The sequence below is a fragment of the Lissotriton vulgaris genome, chromosome 5 (genome assembly GCF_964263255.1).
Source record: "Lissotriton vulgaris chromosome 5, aLisVul1.2, whole genome shotgun sequence".
Taxonomy (NCBI): Eukaryota; Metazoa; Chordata; class Amphibia; order Caudata; family Salamandridae; genus Lissotriton; species Lissotriton vulgaris.
In genome coordinates, this window is record NC_141693.1 from 90,039,020 (window position 1) to 90,065,263 (window position 26,244).

The window sequence follows — 26,244 nt, forward strand, 5'->3', positions numbered from 1 at the left end:
ATCCCCTTCAGGGCTTAAGGTAGTAGGGGGGTCACGGACCAAAGAACCACCAGCAGATTGTTGTTACCTACCCTGAAGCGTCGGTACGCAGAGGTGATGATTGGGTTGGTAGCCTTGCGTTTTAAACCAAAGGAGAGAAGGGAGGCACCTAGAAATAGACTACAGTGGGGGACACATCTGGGAGCTTCCAACAGTGGACTAGGTTCATGAGAGCCCTGAGAGCAAGGACGCCACAATAAGTTCTTGGGAACCTGGGTTGGTGCGCTCGGTTGTAGAGTGGTTAGGTCTGCTGAGCTTGTGCCTCACTAGCGCTCACGGTTGTCAGCCTCGCTGGTTGAGTGGAGAAATAAAGGACAGCTAGGCCACTCTTGAAGTAGGTCTCTACTGTGCTGATGTCATTGGAGTCTGGATTGGACGCAAGTAGGCTTTGGTTGCTGGAAGGGTTCCAGTATCCTTGGTATTGGTGCTGTGCTGTTTCGATTGGTCCAGGCATCTTCTCTCTTGGTGGAGAGATGGATCTGATCTTTTGGAGAATGACAACCTCTTTCTGGGTGGCAGCTGTGTCGGTGAAACTGTTGGGGCAACAAAATGGTGGACCACAATTTAATGCTTGGTGCCTGCAGGCTGCAGGGGAGTAGCTCCTCTACTTTAAGGGAGATTGCTGGCAATTTGCAAAGGGCTGGGAGTCCACATGGTTTCTTAGCTGATACACAGTGGTAGGACGTGATGGTTTGTTGCAATTGTTGGGACAGAAGCATGTAGGGCATGGCACTAAAATGTCCGCAGCTGCTCCTCAGTTCTTGATCTCCTCTTCTTCTTGTGTCTATCGAATTGGAGTTCCTGGTGTCAGGGGTGCCACAGAAATTCTCAATTTAGGGGAGTTGAGGGGAGCATAAGGTAGTAGCTAATGGGCTACTTACATTTGGGGTGGCTGGACCCCATATGACCACTTCCTATGGGGAGTGGACATAACCCTGACCCAGTGTATCTAATTTCACCAAAATCCAAGATGGGAATTTGACTTTTCATCTTCACTTCAGGTAGCCCACCTTAGGGGTGTATCTAGCCTGATCGTGAATATCACTTCTTACTAACTAATTTTACCGCATTTCCTGGTGCCAAATAGCCATGGGAAGGGGTGGCATTTCCCCTGTCTGGTGGGAAGCCGATGCCACATATCAAAGGAGGCAGAGGTATTTGAAACCTACTGTTTTCATATGTGCTGAATACTAAGCATTGTTTCTAGGCCTGGGCGGAGTTTACGAAGTTCTGCTCCGTGGAACTCGGCAAAGTGCCCAAAACAATTCTGTCAACTTCCGCGGAGTTCCTCGTGCAGCGAAGTATGGAATTCACACTGCTCGCATCGATTTTTAGTGCTGGGAGTTTCTCCCACACTGTAAAATCTCTGTGAACTGCACTATGCTTTGCACCAGTGGGTGCTGCTTCTTTCTGGGGCTCAAGTAAGTATTCTACTCAAGTGCCAGCTTCCTCAAAGCGAGCAACAGATTTCGCAATGCGAGCGGTCATGACCTGCTGCAACCACCCCTGTTGAAAAATCTTGCCGGAAGGGGGTCTAGCGTGCAATTGTTCTCATTCGCGCTCACCAATTTAACACTGGTGAGCCATGTGAGTGAAAAACTCGGCTCACTGTTACTTTGTAGAGTTTTGCGGAACTCCGTGAGCTCTGCTGGCAGAGTCGACTATTTCGACCAACCCCTAGTTTTTTCTGCCCTCAGAGAGCATACGCTCTCATCTGCAGGGGGTCAGAAACCTGTCTGTGGTGGCAAGCTGGTCTACACCAGTCAGCAAGGTACTCTAGAGGCTGGTAGGTTTTCAGGGGGCACCCTTAAGGTGCTCTCTGGGTGCATGTCTTAACAAATCGACTAATGGCATCAGTATGGATTTGTTCAACATCCACTACTGACATCTGTATGGATTTATTAAGACCAGGTGTTTGATACCAAACACCATAGGTTCCAGTGAAGCCTCAGTAGCTGGGGAACTCATTTTGATCAGGGCTCATTATATACCTGAAGTTTGCTTCTCTGTTCAGTTGCAATTTCTTGAAAAAGATTTAGACATCACAGGGGACATCTCCTCATGTCCTCACATAAAATATAACACACCCTGCCTTAGGGCTCAAAGGCCTGCTGTAGGGGTGACTTACTTATATTAGATGCAGTGACTTTGGCATGGCACACAGGCGTGTGCCATGTCATGTTTTCACTCATAGTTTGCACCATGTCACGCAGTCTGCAAAGTCAGTCTGTGTGGAAATTGTGAGTGGGTCCATTGGGGTGGCATACAATATGCTGCAGCCTTAGGGATCCCCTTTAGTACTCATGCCCTAGGTACCAGGGGTACCATTTACTAGGGACTAACAGGGGTGCTAAAATCCTTGGCCAATTGTAAAACAGTCAAACATCACCTTGTTTTAAGGAAAGAGCACTGGCACCGAGGTCTGGTTAGCATGCCACAGTGCATTTCAGGGTAATAAATCAGCATCTAGTGCTAACGGGGCAATAAAAAGGGCAGGGGGCAACTGCAACAAAAAAGCAACTTCCTACACATATACATATATATTAAAAAAACAATATTTAACACTAATAATAGTAATAATAATGATTATTATTATTATACATTTTGTTAATTGTTGTTTTTATGGTTCTTATTATTATTGTTTTTATTATTGTTATTCATTTTGTTTGCTATATTACTATTTCTATTGTTTTTAAATATTACTATTTGTGAAAAAACTGAAAACTAGTCCTTCTAAGGAAAGTTTGGATTTTCTGCAGCTACTTCAACAATAATTTTCATTTTTCATTTCTTAATTTGTTTTTCAGAACTCTCAAAAATAAGAGGTTGTTTGTTGCGGCCTTTGCTGCAGTCTTGGGTGCTTTCAACTTTGGTTTTGCGCTGGTGTACCCTTCTCCTGTCATCCCCGCTTTGGAGAACAACAGAGACCCCGTCATCACAATTACGTCAAAGGAAACGTCGTGGTTTGGAGTAAGAATTTTAGATATACATCACACAGCGCTGGTGAACTCACGTTGAAGAATATATAAATCATTAGTAATCTTTTAGTTTATATACTAGACTAATCCAAAAACATTGTCCTCCTTGACTATTATTGCCAACATTGGGCCCGATTCACAAAGGCAATCTGAGACAAAAGTCTAACTTTAAGATTTTTGCTACTCACAGAGATCTTTTACGAGTCCTATCTTTACGTCCAGAGTTGGTCCAGAATCTCTGGCTTGGGTAATAATCTCCGCACCCGGGCCATACTATCCGGGTCGAGCCAGATGAAATGTAATCAATGGGCTGGAATGCAATTTTTGCAAAAAGGAACATTAGGAACATGTGATATATGGTAGATGAGGTCATGAAAATCAGTTTTAGCAGAGAAAATGGTGTGGCCGGACACTTTATCATATCCCATAAAAGTTTGCTCCTTTGCATATTGGTACATGCAGTCCACAATTTGTGACTACAGTCAACACTAAGGGAGCAAAAAATTATGTAGTGTATGTACCATGATGCAATGGAGCAAACATTGAGATATGATGTAGTCCGGGCTATTATTCAGAGTATCACTGAAGAAGCCTTAGTATTAGCATGGAATACCGGACATGAAGCAAAAGAACAACGGATAGCACAAGTCTATACCTTGCTTAAAATTCACAAAATTAGTTCTCACCGCCATGCAGACTGATAGTCTTGGGGATCAACTTGATCACCTTTCTCAATTTTGTGATTGGTTTCCTAGACCACTGGTGAAAATTATGTCCTCATACGTAAAGCCTTTTACGTGACACCAGTGATCTGCTCATTACTATGGATATCGAAGCACTCTATACCAGCATACCGCATGTAAGGACTCTGGAAACAGTAGATGGCATCCTTAGGATATTGGATATGATCTCTATGGTACATTTCATCATGGAATGTGTCAGGATAGCCTTGAAGGAAAAAGTTTTTTCCTATAATGCCACTCTCTACCACCAGACGCAGGGGGAAAATATCTGCAGTCTCCCCTAGTTCTCCTACTAACGGGTCGAAGTATCAAAGAAGGGTGGTGCACACCAGTAACAGAGTCACCCCTACTACAAATGATAGAATGCTATGGTGATTCCGGTATGTTACAGGTCACTATGCCTGTGGCAGGTGCTCTGTGTGCCCATTTACAGGTGTTACAAAGGAGATCGATCCTGGCATGGAAAGACCATGGATACTTAGAGGTCACACTAATTGCAACAGTGAAAATGTTATTTATATAATGATTTGCCCATATGGCCTCAGGTACCTGGGGATGCCCTCAAGCAAAATACTTATCAGAATTAGTAAGCTTTGCAGAAATATAAGGTCCAATGGTAGCTCGATACAAATGACAAATCATGGTTTGTTAAAGAACTATACAGAAAATAATATTAAGTAGGTGGTTCTCGAAAAAGTAACTATTGACCATCAAAATAACACCTTACAAATCTTGCTAAATAAGGAACAACAGTGGATATATTGCCTGAGAGCACACATTGACGGCTTTAATGATAAAATACTGTTGTTGTAGATCATACCCAGATGATTCAGCCATTTCTTTGACTTAATTGACAGATCCCTATGTGGCCAGACTAGGTCTATATGAGCCTATGTTTGTAGGTGGGACTTGTCCCATGTGACACAGAAACTCCGTCCAGAGCCACAGTGCATTTAAGCGTCGTACTGCCACTCAAATGATTAACATTCGGAGGATTTGACAAGCATAGTTAGGTGATCCAGAGGGAAAATACCTCTGAAGAAGTAAGTGCCAGAGACCTGTGGGTGTTGGACGCATTCCTATTTTTCTGCCTAACCTTTGCCTTTTGGTTATTGATCATGCTCTCAATGTACATTATTAATTCATAGTGTGTGACTACAAGGGTTTTCCCAGCAAAGGCTTTGTGTATTGCATTTAAGTCATTACAAAGCTCTGGACCTTGCTATCTGAGGAAGCGCTTTAAATGGTATACCCCCAGTCGAACCATGTGTTCGACCTCATTGAAGCTAATGGAGGAGCCTATGTTCCGTCTTCAGGGATGGGATGGAAAAAGCTTTTTTAGCATTTCCACTAGATGGTGGAATAAGCTACCATTCGATCTGAGAAATGCCTCTCATTTGGGATGTATGACGTTACAATGCATGCTTTTACCACGCATGCTGTTACAACGCCAGTTTTACAATGCAAACCTTTACAACGCATAGTGCTTTGGGGGGCGCTGGATAGTGAATAGTTTAATTTACTATTCCAACTCCAGTCCCCGTGGACACTAGGGAAGGTGTTGGATAGTAAATTAAAGCTATTCCCTATCCTAAAGCGCCCCCAGCGCAATGCGTTGTAATGGTTTTCATTGTAAAACCTGCGTTGTAATAGCACTGCATTGTAAAAGCTTCGTTGTAAGGGATGTTTCCCCTCATTTGCTATCATTTAGGAGAGGCCTAAAGACCTGGCTCTTACTCTGTAACCTCGTGTAAGGTCTGGGCCGATGACAGTCAACGTTCACTAGGTGTAGATTCCTCAAGGGCCTTGACGCCTCCTGGTAGATGTTGCGCTATATAAATACTTAAATAAATAAATAAACCTCTAAATGGGGCCCTCGTTAGTTTAAGCTAGGGTAAGACATCCTTATGATGTGCGATTAAACCTATGCATAATTTACACTACTCCCACATAGTTGCAGTTGTTTGCTATGTTCACTGTTCACAAGTGTGAAATGGTGTTTACAAATAGTTACTGCAAGCATGAAAAGCATGTATTTTCTTTCTATGTTCATTTTCTTTATCATTTTTATAATTTTTGTTCTGTTAATATCTCTAGTCATGTGTTTTAGTAATTGCTATTTTATGTGTACAGCACCAAATGAACCTTGCAACTACAGCAAACGCTGTCCCACAGGACTTTACTAATAGGCATAGTGTGCATGTTGACGAATGCATGTACGTGCTTGTAGTAGAGGAGTTAGGAAAGCACTCTACACCAGGATCTGGGTCCTGAAGAAAGCAGAGAACCCTTTAGAGCCACTATACAGGCTGAACACATTGACGTATTCAGTTGCAGGGATGATAGATAGTCCCACGCATCGTCACAGGTTTTAATCATCCCTTAGACCTACCCCCATTAAAAGGAAGTGCTCAGGATTAGATACTTTGAAAAAGGTCTATAGCTAGTAATGCATTATTCTCAAAGATACCTTATTTAAAAACCCATTACATGTGGACTCAACACCTAGAGTAGATTTGATATTTAAATTTTTATTATAAAATTTAAATATCAAATCTACTCTAGGTGTTGAGTCCACATGTAATGGGGTTTTAAATAAAGTATCTTTGAGAATAATGCATTACTAGCTATAGACCTTTTTCAAAGTATGTTCACTTCCTATGTATAGCTGGTACAGTTTCCATATAGGGGTCCCCTACTTCCAAACCACAAAAAGTGCTCAGGATTAGGGCTGTGGATTTTTTAGACTTTCTAGATCCTGATTCCACATTTACCCATCCCCTCAATGAGGAGCTCATTCACCACTAGAATTTGTGCTGGTGGCTGAGATGCAGTGACTGATTAAGCATGACACCCACAAGGGTGTGTGAGGACACACTTTTCCATTTTTTGTAAATTCCTTCGTCCAACACATATCAGAAGACATAATACAAAACAAAAATGGACTCCTAACAAAGGGGTAGATTCCGTGAAGCGACGTCTTTTGTTACGTCAAGTCAATTTTCCGTTATGATTATGCTGTATAGTTAGGGAGGACGTAAAATAGTGACCACCATTTTTCCTCTCATTCCCTAGGACCTTCTTGCACATCAGAAAATGTAGGTCCTCCTGGTTGTACACAACTATTTTGCCTTCTGTTGAGATGATTCTTTTTTTAATTTGATTAACCTTTATGATTTTTACTTGAATTTTGCCCTGCGCCGGTTTTCTGATTCTTCACATAAACCCTTTTAATTCATTAATTAAAAGCATGGACATCCTTTAGGCTTTTCTCTTGGCCAGAGGGCTTCTGTTACTGACTTATTTGCTTACTGACATGGTTAATTCTACTGTTAATTTATGTAGTTGTTGCTTTGAATTGTGTACACTTACTTTTGAGCAGTGTGTCTTGTTTCTAACTTGTGTGGCTATGTTGTCCCACATGAATTTAATGCTGACTCTTGAGGATGGAAAGCTGACCTCTGTGATCCTGTTGTCAGCATGTGTTGTCCTGCTGCTGACAGTGCCTTATCTCCTTTATTTCCTCCACAGTCTGTGTTCGCGTTGGGTTCCATCGCTGGTGGCTTGAGTGCCATGTTTCTGAACGACTTCTTGGGCCGCAAGCTGAGCATTATGTTTTCTGCTATCCCTTCTGCTGTTGGCTATGCACTAATGGCTGGAGCCCAGAATGTGTGGATGTTGCTCCTAGGAAGGATCCTGACAGGCTTTGCAGGTGGCTTGACCTCTGCTGCCATACCAGTAAGACATTTTACTTGCGTGTCCATTGGATCCACATAGGACTTGTAAAATTTACCTGCCTTCAAAATGTATTTGAGAAATTAGTTCTCTCTGTAATCTGTGTTCCTGTTTGGAACAATTGAGACCAGTGTGGAGGTGTAGTTGGTCTTTTGCCATACTTTATGGCAACAAACACTCAAAGGTGGCCGTCCATGTGTCCACAAATATGCACATGAACAGGCAAGGATCTTTGCATGTTATTTGTTACAGTTTATGGAAAAAATTCAAAGATGGCCACCCAGTGTCTGTGTACAAATGTGCATGCAAGTGTACACATGCAGGCGGCCACACTAGATTGGTTACTGACAAACTATAACAAAAAGCTTTCCAAGATGTCTGACTATGCATGTAAATACGTACATATGCATGCAAATGTGCATACTTATGGATGCACATGCTAGAGTAGCAATCAATTGTTTTGCATTTTGCATGTTGGGTAATTTATAACAAGTACATTACTATTTCACCTAGCATTAACTTTTTAATCACAGGCTTGCATAAAGTCAAATGTTCTTAGGCATCTTGAAACTGAAACATCAGATGTTGCTATTACCCAACAGAGTGACACTCATTTATTCATCAGCATAAGCATAATAGCAGAGTTTAGGTTGCTGGATGTCACCCTGTGCCACCCTGGTCACCTACGGTTCCTACAGACAATGCATTAAATCACAAATGGAAGGGCGTAAGTGCCAAACTCGACCTATCTGGTCTTCAAGTGATCTGAACTATCCTCAGAGGATATGACCATGCTGGGGGGGAGAGAGGTTCTCATACAGCATTGCAGGTTAGAGTAAAGCATGGCCAGGTCTTCTCTAGGCTGGCAAAATATGTGAGCATTAATCAGGTCAACACTAGCAGCTAATGATGCTACATGGGCATCACACTGATGATCTCATTTTCACTTACAGGTGTATGTGTCGGAGATCTCTCATTCTGGTGTTCGGGGATTCCTGGGTGCCTGTCCCCAGATCATGGCAGTCACTGGTGCCCTGATACTTTATGCCTTAGGTGAGTATCATAACATAAGCTCAAACCCTTTCTGTCTCCTTTTGGTACAAGAACCGGGTTAAGTAACTAGAGGTTTCTTCAACACGGACGGGGATGTTCTTTTTGTTGTATATATCTACGCAAACTTGCAAAGCTTCGTGGCACCTGTTGATATCTTAAGAAAGGACAACATATTTAATGTCTTCTAGGGATTGCTGAGCAGGGTTCACAGGGGCAATCATCAGTCATATCTAGGTCTGAGAAAAATATCTCCTGACCCACACAACTGTCAGGGGTTGTACATTTGTGTCTGGTGTTCCAGCCCTACTATTCCATCTAAAGTGATGGTTACTCTGGAGATAGACCCCCAAAGTTATTGCTGAATGTAACAAGTGGATGAGTCAAATACATTGATCTCACCGAGCCTGCACTGACCAAGGACAGGGAAGTGGAGCTCATATGGGGTCTCCAAAGACTCATAATTTAAAAGTAAAATTGGTTCCCGATTCTAAAAACAGTTGATCATTTTCACCCGTATTTGAAATTGCCAGGAATATTCCAGGTCATACCTGTAAACCTTGCAGCAGTTGCATCTTTTACGCTTAACTATGAGAAAGAATACAACTTTGAGGTTTTTTTAGGCTAATCCAGAATTACTGGGCGCACTATCCTATTCTCCGCTTTGTTTGAAGGGTGAAAGTCAATAGGTTGGGCAAAGAGGCGAGCGGAAATTACCTCCTAACCGCTCAATGTAGACTAGTAAACTAGCCTATTGTACAAGAGCAAACTACAATGCCTCTGCACTACAACACTTAGTATCTCAAGTATAGTCAAGTTTACAATCAAATATCTTATGTAACAATTACAGCAGATGAAGACTCTTTGAGAAAGGTAAAAAGCACGCTGTATACATATGTTGAAAAAAAGTCTTTTTGTTTGTGTTTTCACGTTCGTTTATTCGTTCCAAATGACAGCTATGAGAAAGTTTTGTCAGTTCCCTTTTTGCAGTGAAACACACATATGAATGTATAACAGAGTGCACATACGCAGTCTTTTTTAGTTCTTTAAAATTATCCAAAGAATATTTCCTTTTGAGAAACCCCTTTCCCTGTACCACCAGTGGTTTTAGGGGGCTGTGCTATTCCCCTTTCACTCTGGAAAGACATGTACTCCTGTCTGTGATAGGGATGAAACTGCAGCAATTTTCCGAGTGAATAATGTGGCTCGGTGTTGTGGCAAATGCCGAGTAGTTCCAATGCCAAGTTAGAATTGTTCACGATGCGGCAGGCAGTGTAGGTTTCGGGGCGGTGTTTGGTCACAAGAGGTGCACGCAGCATTGGCCAGAGGAATGGGCACGGCATGGTCTGACTCGGAATATCCCTTTTCTGGAACTCTTCCCAATCGTCTTGGCCCTCCACTTGTGGGGGGATATATTGGCAAACAAGCACATTGTATTCTGGTCTGACAGCATGTCAGTTGTGATGGCGATCAAAAATCAGAGAGCGACATGCCCATGGGTGTTGCGTCTGTTGAAGGAATTGATACTGCAATGCTTGCGGCGCATTGTATTTTTTACTGCTAGGCATGTTCAAGGGGTAGACAACTTAGCGGCTGACGCCTTGTCTCGTTTTAAGTTGGCAGAGTTCCGCACACACTGGCCGCAAGCAGACAGAGAGATGATGAACTTCCCATCAGGCCTATGGAAGCTTGGTGCCCCACAGCCCCTGAATTGATAACGACATCTCTGGCCCCCAAGACAAAGAGCATGCATGAGAGGTCTTGGCAATTATACCAGGACTAATTAACCGGGGCCGGTATTGGGGAGGGCTACTCGCCATTGAGAGTATTGGAGTTCATAGTCCATCAGAAGGCTAGCGGGAGGTCTGTAGCAATGATGAAAAGACAAGTGTCAGCGATCGCATTCTATGCGGGTTTACAGGGTGTGGCAGACCCAACTAAGGATCCCAGGGTGAGGAGAGCGGTGAAGGGCTGGGAATGTTTAGCCCCTGGGGCGAAAGACAGCAGGAGACCCATCGATGTAAGCAGGTTAGTGGCCATCCTGGACATACTGCCCGAGATATGCTTTTCCCTTTACGAGACTCAATTATTCAGAGCAGCGTACGCATTAGCCTTTTTTGGGGCACTTAGGATCTCAGAATTGCTCCCTGCCTCTAAGGCGGACAGGGAAGGGGGATTACAGTGCGAAGATTTGATTATGTTGGAAGGGATGCTGAAATTAAGGGTCAGGAGATCTAAGACAGACTCTCTAGGTAAGGGAACATGGTTCCAATTAGGAGCAGTGGTGGGAATGACGTATTGCCCGGTGAGACTGGCTAGGGAGTTTCTTCGTATCAGGCCGCAGGGAGTTGAAAGCAGGGTTCTCTTACACAGCAACGGCATGCCCCTCACCAGATTCCAATTCACCAGGGTATGCAAACTTGCTTTGATAAAGCTAGGTGTAGACTCAACCAATTTCACTTCCCATTCTTTCCGTATAGGGGCAGCCACAACAGCAGCGGGCTTGGGGCTCCCAGTGGAAACTATTAAGCGGTTAGGGCGATGCAAGTCAGCTTGCTACGAGCGTTATGTCCGTCCGCAGCTAGTTTGAGTGTAGCTGCCAGCCTCCCCAGTAGTCCGCCATCCTGTGTTGATTGTCTTTTCATCTTCAATTACCCTAGGTACCCCGCCTCAGAGGCTCCATATATGCTGGTGCGGACACTCCTTTATCCGCAGGGCGGGGTTGGCCTTCAGGAACTCGCGCGAGGAAGGATGGCAGGAGGCAAAAGGATTTTTCCACCATTGGGTGTGGATAGGTGGGCAACACCTAGCAGACGTGCCTAACGATTTACGGGGGGCCATGGACGGAGGCATGCCCACCCCAGATCTATTAGTGTTACACTCTGGAGGTAACGACATGATCCCAGTGGGTAGGAGAGGTGTTAAAGAATCTCTGTTCTCGGTGCTGGCGGCAGTCAGGAATATGTTGCCCAACGCGATATTGTTATGGTCAGAGGTCATACCAAGGCTAGTGTGGGCTCTGGGAGCTCCCCCCAAGGCAGTCAATAAGTCAATGAAGAGGTTGAATCAATCAGTAGCGGAGATCCTACGGGAATCTAGTATTAGGACCATTAGGCACAAGCTGATACAAACTTCAAGGTTAGAATTGTACTCTGCGGATGGGGTGCATCTGTCCGAAGCAGGTAATGATTTGTTCATACAAACTGTTCTAGGAGCCATTACTGAAGCAGTTGAGTGTGGTGGGGGAGGTCGAGTCCGCCAGTAAGCGCCTCGCCCTGTGGCGGGGTCCTGGGCAAGAGGTATGACAGGGACTCCTTTGGTCGGTGCCATTTTTTACCCAGAACAGGTCTAGGAAATCATCAGGGGCTCCAGGCTGGTGAGAGATTTGGGGCTGCCCTGCTGGGGGCTCTGATTCTCTAGCCCTACCCTGGAAGCTGTGGTTTGTCACAAATCGTGGCAGATTATTTACCTGCGGCTCTGCTGACCGGAGGGCGGTCAGCTTAAAGAGAGCAGGCTATCTTGGTTGTGGCCTGCTGGCACAGCCCGAATGTAAAACAAAAGACCCCGTGCGGAGCGGGTTGTAAATATAATGACAATGTATATTTGATGGCTTGTTTTTAATGCTGTGATGTTTATAAGCAAAGTAATTTTAAAGAATTTCTACAATAAATAAGAGAGGTCAATGGAGTAATTGGCCAGAAATGTAATCTAATAAAAATACACACTGTGAAGACCAATTTGACTCAAGTGCTTCTATGAGAGGGTCGGGGGGGAAGTACCCTTTGTATGCCACCTATGCCAGGCGCCACCCCACCTAGGGGGTGTGGCGCCGTTAGGGGCAGCAAAGGGCCTGGACGAGTGTTGGGAACCCTTCCGGGTCTCTTGACCCGGAAAGGGAATGCCACCCACAAGCGGAAGTCAAGGGATAAACAAGTCCGGCGACCCGGAAGTAATTAAGTGGTGCGAGGCTTGAAAAGCCAGCAAGCCAGTGGGCAACCCCTCTTTGTCCATTTGCCTGCCTGAGGGTCGGAGCTCGCAGGAGAAGTTACCCACCCACCCATCCCTAAGGTTAAGATTTTAGGTCAAATGGGGTCCTGGGCAAGAGGTATGACAGGGACTCCTTTGGTCGGTGCCATTTTTTACCCAGAACAGGTCTTGGAAATCATCAGGGGCTCCAGGCTGGCAAGGGATTTGGGGCTGCCCTGCTGGGGGCTCTGATTCTCTAGCCCTACCCTGGAAGCTGTGGTTTGTCACAAATGGTGGCAGATTATTTACCTGCGGCTCTGCTGACCGGAGGGTGGTCAGCTTAAAGAGAGCAGGCTATCTTGGTTGTGGCCTGCTGGCACAGCCCGAATGTAAAACAAAAGACCCCGTGCGGAGCGGGTTGTAAATATAATGACAACGTATATTTGATGGCTTGTTTTTATTGCTGTGATGTTTATAAGCAAAGTAATTTTAAAGAATTTCTACAATAAATAAGAGAGGTCAATGGAGTAATTGGCCAGAAATGTAATCTAATAAAAATACACACTGTGAAGACCAATTTGACTCAAATGCTTCTATGAGAGGGTCGGGGGGGGGGAACTTCCCTTTGTATGCCACCTATTACAGGAGTCGTTTCGCAATTGCAGGAAAGTGTATCTGGGCACCTAATTCGGGCTTCCGCACTTACAAAAGAGTTCTGAAAGAGGCTCAAAATGTCTTTAGTACCATGGAGAGAGGGTGAAGAAGGTCCACTGCTGAGTGACTGCCACAGAAAGCATTCTTCTCCCTCATCTGTATTCTGAATTAGGGACAATTAACAAATAGAATTGAGAGAGAGAGTGTGTGTGTGTGTGATGGTGCTTTCTGTTAGAGTTGAGCTCCTAGAAGAAGCAGTCAAGTGCTAAAAAACACACCGTACAGAACACAAACGACGTTTATTCGAGCTCAGGTGCACCTGTCAGTCAGTGCCCTGGTGGGGATGCTTGCAGCAACGTTTTGAGTCCACTCAGGGCGTGAAAGGTGAAGTGATAGCAGTCCCAGCTATGATAAAACAAAACAGTATAGAAGTGAAATAGCCTGAGTCACTTCGTAACAGGTAACAATGAAAGAATATATTTTCTGGTGTTTCAGAAAGAAAAAGCAGGGGTTTCTCTTCCTTGTATGACTTGTCATTTTGCCCAAATCAGACCCTCTTGCCCTGACAGTGTTTGTTTCTTGAATCCTTCTCTTTTATGGTACTCTGAGGTGCCTCTGTCATTTAACCACGTTTAACTTGCCTTGTTCTATCCTCACTGTAATACGTGGGTGAGCATTTTGGGCCAGATGTAGGTGGCCATTTACCGGCTGGTAACGTCCGATTTCGGCCGTTACCGACCGGTAAATGGGTATTTGGGATGTAGGGGGCCAATTTTACCGAATCTGTAAATTTACACAATCGGTAAATTTACCGATTGGGTAAAATACCGAATCGGTAAAAATACCGATTCGGTATTTTACTTCTAGATGTAGGTGGGACTCTTCTGAGTCCCAAAGGCCTTTTCAGAATCGGTATTTTACCACCCAATCCAATTGTGTGGTAAAATACCGAATCCAGGTGTGCATGCACATGTGTGCATGCACACCTATGCCATGTGACAGACAGACATGCCCTTAGGGCATGTCTGTGTGCCACATGGCACACATGCCTGTATTTGGGGTGCTAGAGGGTGTCAAAGTGACACCCCCTGCACCCTTGCTGGAATCGGTATTTACCGAATCAGAAAGTACCGATTCGGTAATGCCCATTGATTCCTATGGGCTTCAATGCCCATAAGAATCAATGGGCATTACCGAATCGGTATTTACAGAATCGGTAAATACCGAATCTCAACGATTCAGTATTTACCGATTCTGTAATACCTACATCCCCCCCACTTTATTTTACCACTTCTTAAATACCGAATCGGTAAAATTCGGTATTTAAGAAGTGGTAAAATAAAATTACCTACATCTAGGCCTTTGTTCCTTATTTTCCACCTATAATGAACACTTTTCATTTCCAAACGTTTAAACTACCTTAAGGTTGGCTGTAGCTGAAGCCCTGGGCCAAGGTCCTTTGTTGTCTCCTAAAAGCATACTTTACATTTTGCAAGGTTTCACTTTAATCTGGGTCTAGCAGGATCTGAGGTGCTACCTGAGGTTATGTATTTCTCCACCTAATTAGGCATGAAAGGAATTTCAATAAAACTGGAGCAATCTGAGTAATTTCGGTAGTTCTGTGTTGTCTTTGATGTAGAATTACTGAAAATAAGTGATTACTCGCTCGCGTAATTAAGAGTAATTTGAGGGGTGGGGAAATCCTTCAGGTAGAGCACATTTAGTGAGCACAAGCAGCTTTTGGTCATGTCTTGCCCAAATAACGTGTGCTTGTTCATTGTGCTAATTGGTTGTAGCAATGAGTATTTGTTATGGTCATGTTTTGCCCCCACTAATGTTCGCTTGTACAAGGAGCTGATGGGCAGTAGCAATGACTACGTCTTTTGGTCATGTTAGCCCTGGACTGGATCCATTCCTTCCTCACCGGTAGAACACAGCGAGTCAGACTACCACTGTTCCTTTCATAACCCACAGAGATTGGCTGCAGAGTCCCCCAGTGCTCTTCTCTGAGACCCACCCTCTTCAACATCTGCATGGCCCTGATCACAGCCACAGTCAGGAACCACGGATTTAACATTGTCTCATACGCCGACAACACCCGGCTGATTCTCTCCCTCACCAATGAGCCCACAATTGCTAGAAACAACTTCCACAACAGGATGAAGGCCGTCTCCACCTTGAAGAGAGAGAGCTGCCTCAAGCTCAACTCGGACAAGACCGAAGTCCTCATCCTGGGGGACCAGCACCTCCTCTTGTAAATTGATACTTGTATAGCGCACTACTCACCCGCAAGGGTCTCAAGGCGCTTGTACGAATACCGCTGTGGAACCCATCCTGGCTTTCCGTGTGAGGCGTCCACTCCTGGGCACCCCCAAGGTGGAGGCCAGGCATCCTTAGCGTTGTGGGGGCTGTTGTGGAGATTAAGCAAGCTATTGCCCAGAGTTGCAGAGTGGGACTCCATGATTGGAATAGGCACCGAGGCGAGAATTATCAGGTCCGTGGAATTTTGAGCCCAAGACCCGCCGAGGGGGGGAATTGAACCCTGGTCCCGGGCTAGACCTCTGCATCAGGGTCTGCCCCTCTAATCATTGAACCACACTTCTCCTTCCCTCTTGGGAAGACTCCTTGTTGCTCACTGTGTTTGGAAACCCCCCACACCCATGGACCACAGACAAAACCTCTGCATCATACTGGAATCCTCATTCACTATGAAGCACCAGATCAAGGCTGTCTCCTCATCATGTTTTCACATTCTTTGCCTGCTTCGAAAGACCTTCAGATGGATCCCCACAGAGGCCAGAAAGACAGTCGCTCACACACTCATCAGCAGCAGATTCGACTATGGCAACGCACTCTACGCATGCGTCACCCAGAAACTACTCAGGAAACTACAGAACACTCTGAACGCCACAGCCATACTGGTCCTCAACATCCTCCACCACTACCACATCTCTGAACTCTGCCGAGAACTCCACTGGCTCCCAGTCAACAAAAGAGTCAAGAGTCCTCACTCACACCTACAAAGCCCTCCATGATGCTGGACCACCACCACCTGTCATTCCACGCACCCATCAGACACCATTGCTCCACCCAACTGGCCCTTGCCACTGCCCCTCAGGTTCTGAAAGACCAGGACCAGAGGAAGATCCTTTTCCATCCTCGCCACTAGAACCTGGAACACCCTGCCTCTCCACCTCAGGCTGTCCCAATCGCTGACCCCATTCAGGAAGGATCTCAAGACCTGGCTCTTCGACCTCAGCTCCCAGTCAGACCTGCAGCCTCCAGTGCCTGGAGACCCTCACGGGTGAGTAGTTGCACTTAACAAATTCTGATTGATTGATTGTTTGATTACTTGTCCAAGGTGCTGATTGGTTGTATATCACACAGAAGGGCCAGGGGGGATTTAAGACCTGCAAGGGTTAACTCCCCTACTCAATACATGAACCACAACAAGAGACCCTTGAGTCTACAAATACTGTTATCGTACCTGGGGACCCAGCCCTAGTGGAGTATCCCTTTAAAAGGACGGTTTCTCTCACCTACCATTGGTGGCAAGCTTCATTATTGGGAACCTCCTCGTTCTGTAAAGCCTAGTCACAGTACGTGCTACAACCCCATCTTTGAGAGGGAGGAGCTAAGGAATGTTTTTTGAAAAAACAGGAATAATAAATATCCAAATTATGAGCTAGGGGTTGTGAGTGCAACAGAGCAAAGTGAAAGTGATAAATAAAACTACCGACAAGGCCAGCGAGTACCTTTATTACAATACAATACAATACATCAGCATTTGTAAAGCGCAACAGCTACCTCAAACAGAGGTGTGCCGGCGCTAGCGTGATCCTACAGCATAAAGATACTGGGTCTCCAAAACTGAAAAAAACTGAAAAAGTTCACTGGTCCCGGCTAAAGAGCCATGTTTTTAGGGCTTTCCCGAACTCCCCTTTTTCCGGTATCTGCTGAAGTCTCACTGGAAGTGAGTTCGATAGTCTGGTTGCTCTAACTGAGAAAGCCCTTCCTCCAATTCGAGCCTTTACGAATTGGGGAACACACAGCAGATTTTGTGAATTAGAAAGTAACAACCGCCTTTGCTGAAAAGGGCAGATACGTTTTTTGATGTAATTGGGACCCCTCCCATTCTGGGCCTTGAAAGCAATTGTCAAGGCCTTGAATTCTATACGTTGTGCAACTGGCAACCAATGGAGCTGTTTGACATGTGGAGAAATGTGTTGTTGTCTGAAAGGCACTCATCTAATCAGTCTCACTGCTGTGTTTTGCAACATCTGCATACTTTTTTATCAAATATGCCGGAAGATCAAGGAACAGGCTGTTGGCATAGTCAAGCCTTGAAGTCACTGTAGCATGAACAACTAGTTTTCTACAGCTCTTCAACAGAAGAAAGAGAAATCTCCTCAATCCCTTCAGGATTCCAAAGCAAGTGGATCTAATGGGATGTATTTGGGAAGCAAATATCATCCCTGCATCCCATTTTACACCCAGGTTTTTAACCGTAGAGGACGGACAGGGTGGAGAACCCATTTCCTCCGGCCACCACAAACCGGATGTTGGGGGGGAATTCTTATCAAAGAACAGCAACTCGGTTTTCTCTGTGTTCAATTTTAGTTTGTTGTTATTCATCCACCTAGCGACATCACACAGGCAGCCCCTGAACCTCTCGAAGGTGTTTGCCGACAGGTCCGTAAAGGAGAACACCAGCTGTGTGTCATCTGCAAGGGAGACGGTTTTAATTCCCCATTTAGAAATGAGCGCACACAAAGGGGCTAGGTAGATATTAAAAAGTAGTGGACTCAGTGCTGAGCCCTGCAACACTCCGCATCAGAGGGGCTTGGCTTCTGATTTGTGGGGGTGTAATATCACTCTTTGTGTGCGGTTGCTAAGATAGGACTTGATCCAAGGAAGTGCCGTCCCTTTCACTCCCGCCTTCCTCAATCTAGCCAGAAATATTGGGTAGTCCACCGTATCAAAGGCAGCGAACAGGTCCAGCAGCACCAGCATAGCTCCATCATCCACTTCCATTCTTCGGCCACCTCCAAGCGTCCTATTCCATCCGTGGGCCAGGATTAAAAACAGGGCACTGCAGGAAAAGATTAAACCTGCTTTTAGTGTAAAAAAAAAGGTCGACATGTTTCAACCTACGACTCTCCGTAGAGGTGTTGAGGCTTTCATCAGGACCTAAATTCCATGCTGTGGCTCAAAGTGCTCAAATAAAAAAAACAGATTAAATTATGACATATGCAAATCCATCCAGTTATCCTATTAGACATCGCTAGGTGGAGAACTCACTGGTGGTGACCTGCTAATGTTTGGAGTTGTCCCTTAACTCATCCTAGCATGGTGCTCAGTGTGCTCTCTGTCCTGGTACCAGAGATATGACCAGCCTCCCGCCAAGCCAAGGAGGAGGAACCTGATTGGCTGCAGCCATGACTATGTCTTTTGATCATGTCTTGCCCCCAGTGATGTGTGCGTGTCCAATGTGCTGATTGGTTATAGCCATTACTATGTCTTTTGGTCATGTTATGTTATGTTATGTTATGTTATGTTAAATTAAATTTATTAAGCGCACGTACGCCCGTAGGCTTCATGGCGCTGTGGAAGACTGGCAAAACATAACATGTAACAGAAAGAAACGGAGTTAACTAAGGGTAAGCTTGCTTAAAGAGCCAAGTTTTAAAAGCCTGTCTAAAGGCTAACAGATCTACATGAAGCCTTAGCGTCAGTGGCAGAGAGTTCCAGAGGGAGGAGGCCAAGAAGTGGAAAGATCCGCCTCCCTGGCGTTGTTTCCTGATCCTAGGCACCACTAACAAGTTCTTTTGACCTGAGCGGAGAGCACGAGAGGGAGTGTAACTGACAAGCAGGCTGCTAATGAATCCAGGGCCCTTGCCTTGTAGAGCCCTGAAGATAATGCATCCCGCTTTAAATGCTGCTCTCTGCGCTACTGGCAGCCAGTGGAGACTGGCCAGTCCCGGTCTGATGGACTGCCACTTAGGAGTCTTACAAATCAACCTGGCCGCTTGGTTCTGGACCAGTTGAAGTCTCTTGAGCTGCCCCGCTGGAAGACCCAAATACAAGCTATTGGAATAGTCCAGGCGGGACAGCACAAGAGCAATAATGACCTGAATCAGAGCAGGGTGGGTTAAAAGGTGGGCGATCTTCTTAATCTTACGAAGTTGGAAGAAACTTGCAGATACCACAGTTCCTACCTGGCTTTTGAGCGAAAGATCTTGGTTGAAAGTGATTCCTAGGCTTTTAACTGTTTGGGACTTAGCTGGGGGGTTTCCCATTTCTGGAGGCCAAAAGTGTTGCCCCCAGTACAGTTCACTCTTCCCAGGCAAAATCAATTCAGTTTTGCCTGGGTTGAGTTTCAGGTGATTTAGGCCCATCCATCTCTGAATGTGGACCATGGCCTCCCGAAATTCGGTGGCCGCGCCAGGGGAGTCCAAACAGAAGATCAGTTGCAGATCATCTGCATAATTGAAAATTAAGGCTCTAAACTTTTTTAATGAAAATAGCAGGGGTCGTAAGTACAAATTAAATAAAAGTGGGGACAGGGACGAGCCCTGAGGGACTCCGCATTCGTTTTTGATTTTGGGGGCTGTAAAGGTTCCTAATCTCACTGCCTGGGTGCGTTCCGAGATAAATGACTTCAGCCATCTAAGTGCCGAGCCTCTCAGGCCTGCCTGTTCGACACGGTCGACCAAGATGGTATGGTCGACCGTGTCGAATGCGGCCGACAGGTCAAGAAGTACCAGTGCTTGGTGAATGTCCTTGTCTGCATTGCATCTTAGTACATTCTGGACCGCCAGTGTCACCATCTCAGTAGAATGCCCCGGTCGAAACCCTGCTTGATTGGGCTCCAGGTATCCAGTGGTTTCAACGAAGCTAGAGAGGCAGCTAGCAACGTGTGCCTCCAGAATTTTTTTAAGGAATGGCAACAGGGATATCGGGCGATAGTTAGATGGATCGTGAGGATCAAGACCGGGTTTTTTGATCAAGGGAATCAGTAGAGCATGTTTAAACCCTGCAGGCACCTTTCCCTGATCAAGTGAGTCATTAAGCAGAGAAAGGATCCCATGAGGGATGGAGTGCCCTATCTCTGTGAATATGTGGGGTGGGCAGATGTCGTCGGGTGAGTCAGACTTGACCCGTGCCAGGAGAGTGGAAAAGGTTTTAGGGTCTATAGCAGGAAGGGTATCTAATGTAGTAGGGTTATTAAAAATATCATCCAAAGGAGACGATTTAGGAGAACTAGCAATGTTGCGTTTTATGGTTACAATTTTCTCTCTGAAGAATTCATTCAGAGAGTTACACAACTTCTGGGTGGGGGCTATTGAGGGAGCTGTCCTATCATCGTCACAGAGCTCATTGACTATGTTAAAAACATCTTTAGTTTTGTTGGAAGAGGTTAAAAATTTTTGGGAAAAGTAGTTGGTTTTATGTTGGAGCAAGATTTTTTGGAACTCCTTTCTTGCGGTACAGTACACTTTCCTGGCTTGAGGGGAGTAACTTTGTCTCCATTTCCGTTCCTTTTGTCGAACCCCCAGTTTAAGTTCTTTCAGTTCTTGGGAAAACCATTTGTGGGCTTCATTCCCTCTAATATTAGGGACCAGTACCAGGGGGGCTGAGAGGTCAGCTGCGTTGCGTAGCCAATTAGACAGCGCTCTCTCGCCAGTGTCCAGGTCATTGTGCGGTGGTGGTACGCTTTTACTTAAAACATCAATGAATCCCGGAAGGTCCATAGATTTCCATTTGCGGAATTCTTTGCTCTTGCATGATCTGGACTTGACATTTCCTCGTATTTCTAATGTGAAGTAAATGATAAAATGATCCGACCATATACATGGACTGATTACAGGGTTGGATAGAGGTAAGTTATGCGTCCAGATCTGGTCCAGGCTGTGGCCTTTCTGGTGGGTAGGTGCATGAATGTGCTGGTTTAAATTGAGATCTATAAGCAGGTCTTTTAGTTCAGCAGCTTGAGTGTCTATGTCTGTGCTGTCGAACCAATAGTTTAGGTCCCCAATAAGGATGATTTTAGAGTAGCTGACTACGTATGAAGCCAGCTGCTCCGCCAGAAGAGATGGATACTTGGCCATATATTGGGGAGGCCGGTAAATCAGGACCAGGATGAGGGACCCACTTTCAGTGTCAAGATTAATCACCAAGTTCTCGGTGTCCGGAAGGATCAGAGAAGGTAGTTCCCTAACATGTTTGCTCCCACTAATGTGTGCTTGTCCAAGGTGCTGATTGGTTGTAGCCATGACAGTCCTTTGGTCATGTCTTGCCCCACTAATGTATACTTATCCATGGCACTAGCTCTTTGTTGGCAGGACTGCTGCTTTATGTTCTGTCTTGCCCACTCTAATGTGTACTTGTCCATGGCCCTGGCTGGCTGCATCCAAGATTAGCTTTAGGTTCCTTCTTGCCCCACTAACTTGTTTTTCTTTTCCGCAGGTCTTCTCCTGCCCTGGCGGTGGCTGGCCGTGGCAGGGATTGTGCCCGTGCTTACCATGCTCATCATGCTCTGCTTCATGCCCTATTCCCCTCGATTCCTGCTTTCCAAGGGCAAAGATGAGGAAGCCCTGAAGGCACTGGAATGGCTCCGCGGGAAGGACACAAAGTACAGGGAGGAATTTGAACGGATTGAGGAGAGCCTAAACCAGGTATGTGAGGCTCATGCTGCATAGTAAGACTCAGGAGTGGAGCTCTTCCTGAGTGACCTGAACTAAAAAGAGGGGCACGTTCTGGAAGACCTCATTGAGACATTTTGTGATGGGCGAAAGTCTGGTGCAACTACACAGGTTGTAATCCCAATTTGGTGCAAACTGTCTTTTCATGTCCAACATTAGAATCCCCGGGGCTAGGAATGAGCCAGTGCATTATGTTCTAAGCTGAGATGTGCTGGCTTTGTAAACCCAAACTACTCTTGTCTATAAAGATCTGCCCTTTACAACCTTTACACTAGTGCTTGATAAGAAGCATGGTGAAAGGACATGAGGTACCTTCTGGGTTAGTTCCATCACTGGGGGGTGGGGTATTTATGTGGCCCATTAAATACCTCTGAATGTCAGTTCAGATACTAAAATGGGGCATTCCAAGCAGTGTTCTAGTAATTACCAAATATTTTTCCATGGTAAATTTAGGCAGGTGTGACTTGCTGACATTGACTTTAGGATAATTGTGAGAGTGCGTAGTTTATCGTACCCAGCAGCTACCAGATGTGGAAAACACTAAACTACTTTGAATGCTGATCCCTGTTGAGTTTTGCACCCCTATTTTTATTGAGGCTTTTGTATTTGTGCGCCTTTTACAGTCAGTCGTGCCTGGTATTGGAAGGAAGTGGGGGCGGCAGGTCGCGGGGATTGGGGGGAAGAGGGAATGAAATTAAAAACATATAAAATACATACTTACCTGTCTGTCGCCTGCAGTCGCCGCTGCCTCCTCTCTGACCTCTACCCCGCCTCCAGGGCAGGAAGCAGGATGCACCTTGCTCTCAGCCTCCCGCTAGCCAATCACAACAATGCAATGCAGTGTTGTGATTGGTCTGAGCGCCATGGATTGGCGCTCCGCCAGAGAACCGGAGGCTAGGCATGTTCTCCATGCAGGCTGTCATGCAGCCTGCATGGAGATCATGCAAAGTGTGCATGAATGTTTGGCCAAACATTCATGCGCACTTTAGAGAGTGGAAACCACACCTCCCCTGTCAGCAGAGCAGCCACACCCCACCCCACCCCACCCGCAAAGCTGCTACAACACGGAAAAAATAAAATGATAAATACTTAGAATTATTATCAATTTATTTTTCCTTTAGTGATATTGCTTAAAAGCAGTGGGGCGACGCTCCTCCGCCTTAGCGGAAGAGCTGCCACTGTTTACAGTTACAGTTCAAGCCTTTGGTTCCCAAGCCTCCATGCTATGTGCCAATGCAGCACTTTAATTCAACCAATGCTTTTTCACTATTTTCGTTTCTGCCTTGAACCATTTTGCTGTGGCTTAGTGTCATTAGCCTTTGCACCATATTTATGACCATCTCTTTATCATTTGTGTTTTGTTTTCCTTTCTGTTTATACCCTGGATCTTTGCAATGTTAATGACTGTAACGTAAAAGCCTCGTGTTTCGCTTGAGGTTAATGTTTTGGTCTTCACGTGGCTGTGACAGCTGTCGCACCCTGTCCCTAGTCAACGTTTTCAGACTCGCATTGTGTTTTCCCACGCATGAACATCGAAATCGGTGAATTCATGCCTCATGGTTTTGGTGCCGTTCACCAGCAGAGCACAATTAGTGGTTTGTGTGTAACACATGTGGTGTGCTGGGATAGGCATGTGCACTACTAATGGTGCCCTACCACGGACAGAGCAAATGAGGCACAAAATGAGAGCGCCTCTTCAGGTTGAGTTCTTGCTTCTTTGTGGATGTGTGCATATTCCACCATAATATGTTTTAAAAGGTGTGCTGCCAAAAATAACATCATCACAATTTCAATTATAAAATATCGCAAAGATAATTCTATAGAAGTAAATAATGAAGGGCAGATTTACAATAACTGGCGCATCCCTGCATATTATCAGGGATGCGCCAGTTACTTTGCATGACGTAAAAAACCTTTGCACCACCATGGATGCGCCGCATTTACAATTCGGCGCACCGTGGCGCACGGATAGACAGATGTGTGACACATCTGTCGGCGTAAAGGTGACGCAGTGCTGGAGTCGTGTCGCAAGCAACGCAACTCCAGCACTGCTCTGTGGCATTCTATACTTGCTGTGCTGCGTCACTCCTTACACCTGCTTCAAGCAGGCTTAAGGTTTTGGCGCAGCGAGGTCATAAAAGTGACTGTGAAATCTGGTAGATGTCACTGCGTCACATTTACAAGGCTTCCTTGCGACTGAACACCCACCCTGCATACATTATACCTGACGCAGGTATAATGTAGCGCAGGGCTTTACAACGTGACGCATCTCCCTAGATGCGCCACATTGTAGTCGATATTCTAGACAGAAGATTATGGCAGGACCATCTGTTGTCACTCGATATTGTCACTTTCAGCCGTGGATGTTACAATCTACATATTGCTTCCCCCGTCGAGCAGCCTTTAGTCAGTGGTGAGACTAAACATACATCCCTTCCCGGCCAGGCGCATAGCTGCATGCAACGATATCTCATCCACCTTTCTCCCTTTGTTCCTTGATGGGCATCAGCCAGAATCACACAGACCTTGGCTGAGAGCCTGATCTCAGTCAGGATACTCATAATCGAGCTACCAATTGGTACCAACCTCCTCCTCTTCTCCCTTTCATGAAGTCCAGGAAGAAAGCTTCGGTGATCCACTGTTTGGGAGAGTGTTTAGTCTTTGAACTTAGAAGCCTTTTAGTTGAACCTTGATTTCTTCCGGTGCGCTGAACAAGAATAAATGCTGCCCTTCTTGGGGATGCAGCTTTTATTTTGTCTGGATTATAAAAAATGCTCAGTGTACCACCCGAGTAGACATTTACCAAGGACAAAACTATGGTAGTTGCTGTATACCACCAAGGCAAGGAGCAGACCTAGAATCCACATAGAAGCCCTACTTTGGTGAACTGGGAAAGGCGGTAGCTGCATTCCTCTGGGTGGAGAGGACCAGACCACTAACCAGGGAGATTCAAAAGTAAGGCCAGGCTGGCTGAAGCTTGCATTCAGGTCAGGGTTGGGGGGTAAGTCACTCAGGCACCGTAAGTACGTTGAAGGACCAGTGCACTAGAACAATCCCAAGAACCCCCGAGTTATATACTCAATATGTAATGTATATATTCTATAATTAAGGTGACCTAAAATATGAAATTGACTAGATCTTTATAGGCTATCCATTTAAACCATGTGTGCATTTATAGACCACATGGTAATGTCTTGCAGGTTACTTTATATCTTTACATCCTATGATTTAATGAACCATACCTTTAGGTGCCACACTATAGGTCGTCTGTCTTTGCATGTTATGCCTTTACACATCATCTCTTTACGCAACATATTACCATCATACCATATGCATTTATAATCCACACTGTAATGCTCTGTGATTGGTGCTCTTTTACACCCTTTGTTTCTGGAGCTTAGGCTGTACCTCCTTTGCTTCCTTCCTCAGGGCACCAAGATCACATGGACCGAGCTCCGGGACCCGTACTATTACAAACCCCTCCTGATTACGGTGTTCATGCGCTTCCTGCAGCAGCTGTCGGGGGTCACGCCCATATTGGTCTTCTTGGAGTCCATCTTTAACAAAACGAAAGTAATACTGGTAAGCAGGGGTTTGCTAGCGAGGGTAATAGCACAGAACGGATATGGGAGGAGCTAAGATGTGGGTTACTCTTAGCCTTTCCGGGTAATATATCTGTCCGAGAATGACAGGAATTGTGGTTAACATTTGGACTTTCCCTTTCCCTCCCACAACTACCCGAGGCAGTTGTGGGAGGAGCTGAAGGTTCTGGATTTCTCCTTTCAAAATGTAAATCATGTTGCTTATCCGAGAAGCTATTAGTTGACAATTGTGTTCACCTTTAACCCCTTCACTGCAGGGCTGTTTCCCCCCGCTGTGCTGGGGGGTGGAGGGGGGGCGCGCACAGCGCCCCGGTGCTCATGACGAGGTCAGCTCGTCATGAGCCACGGCGCTCCGGTGCTCACCACGCCCGTTCCAATGGAACCCTCAGCACAGCAGGGGAATTTGCCCAGCGTGCGAGCGTTCCATTTAACGGGCCTGGTCATGATGGGCTCAGCTCGTCATGAGCCCCGGAGCGCCGTGGCTCATGACGAGCTGACCTCGTCATGAGCACAGGAGGGGTTAATGGTGTTTTAGAGTGAAGATTGTGGTAGAAGCTAGGAAAAGATGCTGAAATTACGCTTTAATTGACAGAAGCGAGAGGACGAGAGAGTGTCCTTCCGGGCTCGCACTCCAACCCAGGTGGTGATCCATGTTACCTGGTGGGGCGCGACCCCACTCTCCTCTCCTTCAGCGACTTGGGCCTTGATCCAGAACTCTGCCAATGGGTATGGCGAACTTGGGGTGGTGGCTCAGCTCCTACAGGGCTGCCGG

The 26,244-nt window shown here is 45.7% G+C and overlaps 1 protein-coding gene across 1 annotated transcript in view; it reads left to right on the forward strand.

Annotated features, from left to right (window-relative positions):
- Positions 1–26,244, forward strand: part of SLC2A6 (solute carrier family 2 member 6) — a 133,421-nt gene that overhangs the window by 65,074 nt on the left and 42,103 nt on the right. Inside the window, exons 2-6 of the mRNA XM_086920953.1 lie at positions 2,847–3,009; positions 7,292–7,498; positions 8,449–8,548; positions 21,635–21,843; positions 25,300–25,452. Coding sequence (XP_086777079.1) covers positions 2,847–3,009; positions 7,292–7,498; positions 8,449–8,548; positions 21,635–21,843; positions 25,300–25,452 — 832 coding nt within the window. The remainder of the gene's footprint in view (positions 1–2,846; positions 3,010–7,291; positions 7,499–8,448; positions 8,549–21,634; positions 21,844–25,299; positions 25,453–26,244) is intronic.